An 11,292-nucleotide genomic window follows, 5' to 3' on the forward strand; every position below is an offset into this window, starting at 1 on the left:
AGAATTATAATGTATTTCTAACAAAATAAAAAATAACTACTTCTGTCTTTTTATTGTTTTTTTGTAACAACGCTCAGCTTATTACTCCATTAACTCAAGACAGTTTATTCTGAGCATAGTTGAAAAAAGAAACACAATCATCAAAGATCTGTTTTTGACAGCTGAGTTCCCTTATCTGATCTGAGCTTAAAGAGAAAAACACCTATTGGCTACGAAGTTTGATTCGTAAAATAAAATCTTACGACACCGTTAGCAGCTGCAAAATGACTGACAGTAGTATAATTTGTTGATAAAAATGTACGCACAGACAAAATAAGTAAACAACAAACAAGATGGTGTTTTTAAAATGGTCTCGATTGTGGCTCGGAAGACTTCAAAGTTATATTTCGCTGCCTAAATGTTAACTTGACATTATTTCAACAGATTTAAGGGCAATGACTTTTCACATTGACACCTCTCTATTGAATAACCCTATAGTATTGTAAATATTGTAAAAATTCAATTAAACTTTTTCAAAAACAAGTCGACAACATTTATTTTATTTTTCAGCGCTTTTTATGAAATTTATTTATCAATTACAAATAAAAACAATAGAATCAAATTTTAAAGTAAAAAAAATGAATACATAATAACACCCATTCTAAATAACTTACGCGTTGCTTATGTTATTCCCTTTCCCGGCCTAAGGTAGAACACAAACAATTGATTGCTCTGCCCTAGGCCGGGAAACACACCAATTGGTATTATTACCATAATTCGACATTATTTGTTCTAGTTTTTAAATGATTCCTGGTGAAAGTGGATTAAAGAAATGCGCTCTTGAATGAAGAATTTATGTAGTAGTCTACTCTTCTTCAATAGTTTGTTGTTGTTGCTGTTGCTGCTGCTGATGATGGTGGTTACGTTGGTTGCGACCTTGTTGATTACGGTTTCCTCGGCGCTGACCTCCCCAGTTACCGCCTTGGTTGTTTTGATTGCGGTTGTAACCACGATCCCGATTACCCATGTTTCCACGTTGCAAGAAGTTGCCCAGCTTCATGTCGAAGACCTTTTCATTGACATCTACCAAGTTGGTGACTTTGTCGGTGAACTGCATGGCCAGAGCCTGTAGCCTAGAGGGTTCCGAGCGGTGCATAACAACAGTCTCTGTTGGATCATCCAAACTTGCCATAAGCTCCTCGTTGATGATCATTTTGCTGATAAGAGAGTGGACCTTTTGAACTGGCAACTCATACATCTGTGCCAATGATGGGATGCTTATGGAAGTGTACACATTCGAATAGGTAAACAAGTAAGTTCTAAGACTTTCCTCTTTGACGAATTTGGTTAGCATTTCACGAACCTTATCTGCCTCGTAGAACAAATCCCATACTTTAGTGTTCATCTTTTTGTTGACAATGAAATTGGCACAGGCTTGCCAATTTCCACACCGCATTGCCTTGGCGGCTGCTACCACATGTTCTCGCATCGATTCTGGTGGACCAACCAATGGTTGTCTCTCGGAGGAACGCAATTGTTGGTAGAATGTCTTACTTATCATTCTTCTCCTGGCGTCGAATTCATGGGCTGCAATATAAGGAATTTCCAAGAGCATAGCTGACACCAAGTAAACACACTCCAATAATTCCAAATTAATGTGCATGTGGAAGGGCATTTGACGTTGCTTCTCGATTTTTTCCTGTTCAGCAGATCGTTCGTGTTGTCTCTGTGGCAATAGACCTTGAGCAAGCAACTCCTTTGGTTTTCCAGTAACCATAAGATCGACCAAACAATGATGCGCATCCTTGACATTTTCTTGCCTAAAAGCACACAATCCCAAATTTGCCATCATACGATTGTACAGAATTCTGGTTGAAGGATCAGCAACATCGATGTTGTCTTGCAAGTGGGACATAAGTACCAAATCACGTGCTTGGAACCAGTTGTCGTGCATTGCATGATGATAAATGTGCGCCAATATAGCTCTGGTACGAATACGATCTGTATCGTCCTTTGAGTATATGAACTTGCACAATTTCTCCATTACCTCTACGGAAGTCTTGGTAGTTTCAGGTAACTCACCATTCTTTTTCTTTAGAACTTCAGGATCGAATTTGTAGTACAAATGCTCAATTTTACGCAGGTAAACTCTGCACAGCTCGTTATTATCACCAACGCGTTCAAAGTACTTCAAAACACTCTCGATAATTTTTGTTACAGCAACTTCATCCTTAAGTCTATAAGAAACAAAAGAAAAAAAATATTTATAATTGAGGCGATTATTGCAACAGTTTTTTTTTTTTAATATAGAAATGTTGGTTTCTATCACAATTGAACAACATGCGCAGATCTTCTAGGGGTATTGACACCTAAAGTCCTCCCCCAACAAGTGTAGAGATAAGTAATGCGATACATCTTCTAAAGAAAAACAAACCAGCTGGACTTGAAGGTATTCCCGCAGGATTCCTAAAAGCAGACCCTGAGGCAGCTTCCCGTACTTTGCTTAAACTCGTGCAGGCTGTCTGGGAGAGTGAAACTTACCCAAGGCACTGGAATGATGGAGTTATTGTGAAGTATCCAAAGCTAGTAAACCTCAAAAACTGTAATAACTGGCGTGGTATCAGAGTTCTGTCCGTTTTTCCGAAATTAATGGCAACTATTATTCTCGAGAGGATTAAGTCCAAGATCGAGTCTACCCTCAATAGGCACCAAGCGGTGTTTCGCAGTGGCCCATCATGCGTCGACCACATCAACATCTTGCGAATCATACTCGAACAATTATCTGAGTACCAATCACCGCTGTACCTAAGTTTTTTTAGACTTTAAGAAGGCGTTTGATCGGTTCAATCGTGAATGCATCTGCAGATCTATTGCGCGAGGAATCCCTGAGAAAATTGTCGCTGTCATTTAAAAAATCTTAAACAACGGAAGGTGTTTTGTGTTGCAGAATGGACAGCTTTTCGACAGCTTCGATGTGCGTCAAGGATATGTCTTGTCACCAATTCTGTTTTTGCTGGTGATTGACGATGTGATGACTGCCACGTTCGGTACAGATGAAAGACACGGTATCCAATGGAGTCTGTTTGACAAGCTTAGCCACATAGATTATGCTGACGATAAATGTCTCATGACACACAACACGGCAGGCTTAAATCAGATAAGTGGTTCACTGCAATTGAATGGAGAGGTGGCTGGCTTAAGGATTAATACAAATAAGAATAAAGTAATGACCACGGTCTAAAGCACACAAGTTATTGTAAGGCAGTTTAATTATCTCAGAAATTTTATAGCTCTCGATGGCGGAACGGACCTGGATTTTAACAGTAGAATAAACAAAGCCCGTTGTGCATTTGGAATCCTATCTCCTGTGTGGAACTCTAGCAAAATATCGCTACGCACCAAGTTGAAACTCTTCGAATCCAATGTCAAATCAGTGCTGTTATATGCTTCTGAAACATAGAAATGCTCTGCCAACATCTTAAGCAGAGTACAAGCTTTCGTTAACCGTTGTCTGCGCTCTATTCTGAAAATCTGGTGGCCGCAAACATATCTATAGAAACTGGAATAGGACCGGACAGAAAAAATTGGACGTACATCCATACCCCTACACTGAGGAAATCTGACGACAATATAGCAAAACAATCCGTCCAATAGAATCCCCAGGGTAATAGACGAGTTGGAAGACCGAAGACAACTTGGAGGTCATCAGAGAAGTTGAGGCTGCGATATGAATGCAGAAAACGCTACCAGAGACACACGCACCGTATGGAATGTACAGGCCTGTACAGCAACCTAGACTAAGTCAGGAAGATAAAAGTTAAATTCCTGAGAAGGCTGGGTCACATAGAGTCTGCGCCGAAAAGTCTTTGAATTTATCTCAACAGTACATCACAGAAGTGCAGGCGGCAGGCACAATTTTAAAGTGACCTCAACCTACTAGGAGTGGACCACTGGAAACATCGAATTAGAGAGCGAGGTAGATGGATAAGTTTATTAGATGGGCCCTAGATCAGCAAGGACTTTAGAGCCAGTTTAAGTCAATAAGTTGGTAAATTTGTATAGACATAAAAATAGGTTCAAATTAAATTTTCTTAAAAATATTTATCCAATGGTGATATTAACAACAAAGGGTTATTTCGACGTTTTACAAATTGTGTTGCATCAACACATCGCATTCCCTCACCATATTAACCGGTTCTGCAAGATATAATAATTTATTCAAAGGTATTCTAGAGCGGATGAATACAAAATGTGTATGTTTTATGAATAATGGTTAGGTTTGAATACTTAATGGAAATCGTTTAGAAATATCGAAAGAATACAAGTATTTAGGAGTTTAACTAAATCCAACCCTGATTTAATGCAAGAACCTTGTAGAAAAAGCAAAAACTTCACAAAGCTTAATATAGGGTATGCAAGAATACGAAGAAATTTCTTAAAGAAAGTATTCAATATTTCCTTAACCGCACCAATTTATTCAATTTATTTGGAAACAGTCCTGCTAAAACTTTTTACTTTAAGTCTAAAGTTACAGGGTGAATATTTAATTAAAGTGCTTGGTCTACCGGAAACTCGGTTATGTAAGATAATGATGCTCTTCGAAATTCGGAATAAGGACTGGTGGATGAGGACATGGGAAAACATTGCTGCTTCCTAAGGAGAAGTTGTGCAGTATTGTTCAGACAAAAACGAAGTTCTACGAAATCATTCAAAAACTTGAAGAATCTAACCGAAATCAGATGATTGAAAATGCACGTCAATCGGAGAGCAGATTACCCTATAGCCAGCTTAATTACAACTTATGTGACAAGAACTACTTCCAAGATTTTTTCTCCTATAGAGATATTGCCCTAATTTTGAAATCAAGAGGCGAGCTTCTACATTTAAATGGGAAACCATACAACGGAAGCTTTGAATAATTTTGCAATTTATGTAACTTGAGAGCTAAAGAATATTACTTTCATTTCATCAGTTTGTGTCCAATTTTTAACCAGCAAAGAAGCTTTGGTAATCCATCCCTATCAGTTCAGAAAACCATTGAAATTTTAAATGTATCAGATTGGGCGAACCCTGTAAAAACAAAATACTTATAATACCGGAACATACATAAACCATACAATGCAAATATTTATACAATCAAATCATACCTTTTTTCCTTTTTTAATTGCATACCATTATACATACATACATACTTATGTATGTACTTTGTTCAATTGAAGTTACCAGTCGAGCTGATGGCTAAACCAATGCCTTAAAATTCATAAAAGCTTTTGTAAAATTTATAATGATTACAAGGCAACCTAGCCTGGGATCCAATTAGCGGTGTAGTGCGCCGTTTTGATAAGTTTGTACTTATAGACAATTAAATAAATAAATAAAAAGTATTCATTAACATTTTGGAAAAATGAAAAAAACATTCCAGTTCGGGAAACAGTGAACCTATGGTCGGCGCATGTTGGAACTTTTCTGAAAAGAACAGCATGGTAGCGCCTTCTCGCTTGAGCGCTTAAGCTAAGGCATAATATAAACTTGAGATTTTTTTTTACATAAAAGTGAACGGTACAAGTCAACATACAATTTGAAACCATGAATTCAATTAACTTTAGGTTTACATAACTTCTGAACAAAATTGAAACTTAGAAATTGACATAAAAACGATGATTTCTTTTTGTTCATTTTGATGAACTTTATTTCAAAAGTTTCGAAATGAAGTGGGAATTTTGTTATTTTAATTCGTGCGTATTATTGTTATGTCGGAGTTCGTGGGTTCAATATCTGCCACATACAATATTTGTACGGATATTACATCTTTAGTAATTTAGCTCTTTAGCTCTAGGGTAAACTGATGGGCATTCCTAGCAGTACGGGTATTACGGATGAATTGTGTAAGGGGTAGAATGCAACTGGCTATTTCGCTGGAGCATTGTTTATAAAAATAACGATAAGACAATGACAGGGGTGAGACCATGCGGGGGTTTTCAAGAGAAGCAAATTTCTCGGTAAGAGAACGATGTATCCAGAAGACCCAAGTACGTTATTGGGACACAAGCCCAAATATAAGAGTTATACTCAAGTTTTGGACGAATAAAAGCTTTGTAAATTATAGCCAGATCAGAAGGGGTAAAAAACTTCTTGCATCGTCGGAGAAAACCTAAACACTTAGCAGCATTTTTCGCCTTTCCTTTTTTAGTGACAGGCTGGACAAATGCAGTTTTCCATCCACTCGGAAAGAGACCAGTAGAGTAGGACAGATGGAAAAGCTTACGCATTGGGTTTGCCAGCTTTGAAGAACGCCTCTTCAGAACAATAGCGGGGATACTATCCGGATCTTTTAGTACTCTAGCAACTGTACATACATATTTGCATAAGTATATATCAAATATTTATGATATCATCACATTTAAGCTGAAGGCAATAAGGTTTACCCTTCAATTCATTACATGTATTTCTTCTTATTTTCCAAATAGATCTTATCTAGTTAAATTCAGAAGTTTTTTCTCCCAACATTTCATTGAAAAATCAGGAGTTCCACAGGATAGTCATTTAGGACCACTACTCTATATTGTCTATCAGTGATGTACGCCTTTATGTATAAAAAAAAGTATAAAATCTCTTTAAGATCGACACATCTAAAAAAAAGTACTCATAGTTCAATTGATTATAAAAGATCGCAACATTCTATACATCGCGTTCATAGTTTTTAGGATATTGGAGTTCTTTTTAATTCTTATCTCGACTTCACGGAGCATATTAATTCAATCGTAAGTAAAGCTAACCCTATGTTAGGATTCGTTGAACGTTGGTCTAATGATTTTCAAGACCCTTATGTTACTTTCGTTCTTTATGACACTTTGTTGCGCCCCATCTTGAGAAAGCGTCCCAGGTATGGAATCATTTTACGAGATTCAAAAGAATAGGATTGAATCTGTTGAACGCAACTTCATAATTTTCGCCTTAAGAAAGCTACATGGTTCTTATAACCTTCCTCCTTATGAACATCAAATAAAGCTTCTTCAAATACATACATCCTCCGCCGTAAAGAAGGGTTTATAATGATATTGTCTTTATTCATGAACTCAGCTAATTTATTAAATTGTATAAGTTAAAACTAGCATTAAATAACCACAATCTTTTTTTATAATAGCGAACACTAAAAGCGTTTTGTATACTTTAATATGCCAATGACACAGTTTGAGCATTAAGAAAAGAGGGAAGGGTTGGATAGGAGGTGCCGGTGTACATTGATTTTGAATATTGCAATGACAAGGAAAGATAGAGCGTGGCAATGCATTCCACATTCACGTAGTACGGCTAAAAAATGAATCTCTGTACTTCATAGTACGGCCGAAGTTGGGCTCAAGGGTAAACTGATGGGCATTCCTAGAAGAGCGGTTATTCGGTTAAATTGTTTGAGGGGAGCAATGCAACAAAAGAGGGTAGGACAAGAAACTTTTCATCGATGTTCAAGTGACGTAAATTAGTTTATGATGTTAATGTCACCAATTATTTTAAACGCTCTTCTTTAAATACTGTCCAGGAGTTTTAAATAAGTTACTGGGGCACCAGCCCAAAGATGAGAGTTATATTCAAGTTTCGGACGTTTTGTACAACAGGTTTTGTAGATTGTAGCCAGATCAGACGGGGAGAAAAATTTCTTGCATTGGGTTTTAGAAACATGCCAGACTTTATCAAATGCCTTTGAAATGTCAAGCCCATTAATCTTACTTTCTCCAAAACGATGTACAAATTTGTTCCACTGTGCGGTGAGATGAACCATGAGATCACCAGTGAACCTTTTGCTACGAAAGCCGTATTGCCGGTCATTAAGAAGCTTCTGTTCCTCAAGATATTGCCTAAGCTGATAATTAACCAGCGTTTTCATGACCTTGGAAAGAAGAAACGTTTGTGCTATTGGTCGATCATTTTTGGGAGAAGAAGCTTCGTCTTTTTTTTGGTATTGGCTGAACAAATGCAGTTTTCCAAATACTCGGAACGAGCCCAGATGAATAGGATAGATGGAAAAGCTAACACAGTGGTTTTGCTAGCGTGGAAGAACAGCTCTTCAGAATAATAGCGGGGATACCTTCTGGGCCAGCGGATTTATGAATGTTGACATCTTTAAGAAATCTCGCCACAGTTCGAGTACGGGGGAGCCATGACATAAGTTGTCTTTATGAACAGAGCTAACAATAGGAGTGTCACTGACAACAAGCGTAGGAACCGAGGAGAATTTCTCATGTTTTTTACGAATGACCAACAATTCTTACTGCCTTTGGGACATTGCAGTATTTTTCGCCGTAATTTTTTGTCGTGTACAAATTTGGTCCTTCGAATGTAGGCGTTGCAGGCCTGCCTGGCTTGCTTAAACCTTTTCCGCTTTTCCTCAGTTGGGTTGGCTTTAAAACACCGGAAGCTCACCTCTTTCTCCTTGATAACCTCTTAGCAGCTCAAATCGAACCATGATTTAACCTTGGGTTTAATACTTTTAAGCCTATTCGGGATAAACGTTTCCATTCCCAGATGAATCATACTAGAAGTCATATTTGCACTGGAGTCTACGTCGCTACCGAGGAAGCATAGCGGCCAGTTAAAGATTCTAACGAAATTATTGAGACCGTCCCAGTTGGCTATCTCGTAATGCCGAACGATTCTCTTTGGAGCTTTTTCTTTAACTGGATTTGTTTGACACGAGAAATTAGCAGTTATGACACTTTGGTCACATGTGCTTAGAGGCGTCAATACACTGATTGTGTATTTATAAGATCAGAAGTGAGAAACAAGTCAAGTGTATTTTCTGCTCGGCCGTTAACGTCTGAGTAGGATCATTGACAAGCTGATGGTTAAAAGCAGCAAAAATGTCAGCACACTTTCTTCGGGCGTTGTCTGGCCCGAATGGAAGCCACGAAGAATTGTGAACATTGAAATCGCCCGGAATAAAGATTTCAGTATGAGGATACAGGTAGACAATTCTTTGTATGGAGTCAAACAGAGCATCAAATTCCTGAGAAGTCAAAACTCTGTCCAGGTTTGGGCTTATTCACGGAAAGTTTTAACTACATGAAATTAAGTTGGGAGTTAAGGGAGTTAGTACAGTGACCGTATTGTGGTAAAAGTTGATATGCAACATCATTGCTAATATATATTGCGACCCCATGGTGTGGGAAGAATAATTATACCAAGGAATATCCATGAATACAAAATTCCTACTTGGGTTTCACTCAAAGCCAAAACAGCTGGTCTATTAGAAATAGTGTGGATGTACATAAACAGAAAATTCGATCTCAGTCCAACCAAAGTGTAATAATCAATCCTTCCCATTCTAAAATATTCCTTCTTTCAAACTTAAAATAAAAAAAAAAAAACATACCTTGCAACATAGTCATTGGAATGTGGATCGCACTCCTTCAACAACTTGGTGAATTCATCGTCCAATCGTTCAACAGCGGCCAATGAGCAACCACGAATGTAATAAGGTGAGGTGCTGTATTCTTCGGCCTCTTCAGCGACATTCTCTGTCATGATGATATCATTGTTAGCTAACAAAATGCTAAGCATATCAGGCATAACCTGTAACAGTTTTTGCCAGTGTTCCAACTTCATTGGTTCGGATATCTTTGGATTGTAGTCGTAGATAGCCGAAATGATGCTGAATCGAATCTTCACTGCGACGGCATTACCAAGATTGTTTGCTTCAGCGATATCCTTCAACTCGTAGAGCAAATCAATTTGAGCACGACGGTCAGTACGTTTTTTTCCATGAGCCGACATTATCTCATTCAACTTAGCAAGCACAAGATTGATATCGATTTCTGCGTCCTTGGCAAACATCTTAGGTTTCTCGACAGTCGATCCCTTCGTAACTGTCTCCCATTCGCCCTCCTCATCGTCTTCTTCCCGCTTGCCATGGATTTTCACTTTCTTCACCTTCTTTTCCTTCTTCTCTTTCTTTGTCTTTTCATCGTCGTCTTTTTCTTCCTTATCGGTGGTGCGCTTCTTGAAACGATCTCTCATGCTCACATATTGACCATCGTCCTCCGATGACGAAGACTCCGATTCACTGTCAGATCCCCAATCAATCGAATCGTCCGAATCTTCATCTTTAGGTGCTTTAGCAACCTTCTCTACATCTTTTCTGAATGATACAGCCTTTATTGGAGCTCTTTCCTCTTCGCTCTCTGAATCGGGTTCTGGACGTTCCTCTTCCTCCTCACTCTCCTGATCGGGAGCTTCACGGAACTTGGTTAATTGTTCCTCGAAGTCTTTGATGTACTTTCTGACTTTCTGGCGCAATGTACCGAGAGATTTTGAATTGTTCTTGTTCAAGTTCTTCCTTCCCTCACGGTCCTCCCATATGTCGTTGATAAAATCTTCTAATTCGGCCAAACAGCGAATGTAAAATCTAGGAGTAACTCCATTCTCCTCTTTGGAAATGACCGGCAGAGCCTTTGTGTAGGCACGAGAAAGATCCTCAAAGCTGGTCAATACACTGGACAAATCCTTAATTTTCTTGTAGTTGCGAATGTTCTTGATGATACTGGTAAGATCTTCATAACGTTTTTCCTTTGTTGAACGCACAACACGTTTCTCCTCGACTTCATCATCACTATACTAAAATGTAAAAGGTGTTCGCTTAATGATAATTTCAAAAATTAACTCAATTAAATAGCTTACGGCATAAGCTTGTTGCTTTCCAAATGCTGGTGCCTGTACCTCCTCCTCACTAGATTCAGATTCGGAATCGGAAGCTCCGGTTGCAAAAAACTTGGACATTTTTAAGTTGCTCTAGTTATTCGGTATTTTTGCTAAAACGAGAAAAAATCTTATATTTTTTTGCAAGACTAGGTGTGTATAGAATGAGGTTAGGAAATGTCGCCATGTTGGCTATGATGCCACACCGCGACAGTACAGAGCCTAATTTTATTTCAGTCATAGGACTTATTTTACATACGTAATCGTTAATATTTGATGTTATTACAATAAAGTAGGAAATTTACTATGATTTGAGATATTTTGTGGTGTAAAATTAAAGAAAATTATGAAAAACTTACGAAAAATCCTAGAAGAGTGTGACGTTTACTGACATTAACGCCAAAAGCAAACTTTTGAAGGAGTTGCCATTCGAGCATTTTTGAAGATGTATATTTAATAAAACCGTACAGCAGCTTTCTGGGTGAAAAATAAATAAATAAGGTGCTGTGCCAACTGCATTAAAATTATGGTTTTATTTTTCTGTCAAGGTAGTTTGGCTCTAATGCAATGAAATTTGGCTTTTTACACAATAAATTGCGTCCAACCGAAGACCACTCTTTAAAA

The 11,292-nt window shown here is 38.0% G+C and overlaps 1 protein-coding gene across 1 annotated transcript; it reads right to left on the reverse strand.

Annotated features, from left to right (window-relative positions):
* Positions 1–502: 502 nt before the first annotated feature.
* On the reverse strand, positions 503–11,096 carry LOC129954151 (eukaryotic translation initiation factor 3 subunit C). The gene is made up of 4 exons (XM_056067869.1): positions 11,028–11,096; positions 10,651–10,781; positions 9,347–10,587; positions 503–2,216 (listed from the first exon to the last, which is right to left on the reverse strand). The coding sequence occupies exons 2-4, from the start codon at positions 10,747–10,749 to the stop codon at positions 845–847; spliced, it is 2,712 nt and encodes a 903-aa protein (XP_055923844.1). The 5' UTR covers positions 10,750–10,781; positions 11,028–11,096; the 3' UTR covers positions 503–844.
* Between the last annotated feature and the right edge of the window lie 196 nt (positions 11,097–11,292).

The sequence above is a fragment of the Eupeodes corollae genome, chromosome 1 (genome assembly GCF_945859685.1).
Source record: "Eupeodes corollae chromosome 1, idEupCoro1.1, whole genome shotgun sequence".
NCBI lineage: Eukaryota > Metazoa > Arthropoda > Insecta > Diptera > Syrphidae > Eupeodes > Eupeodes corollae.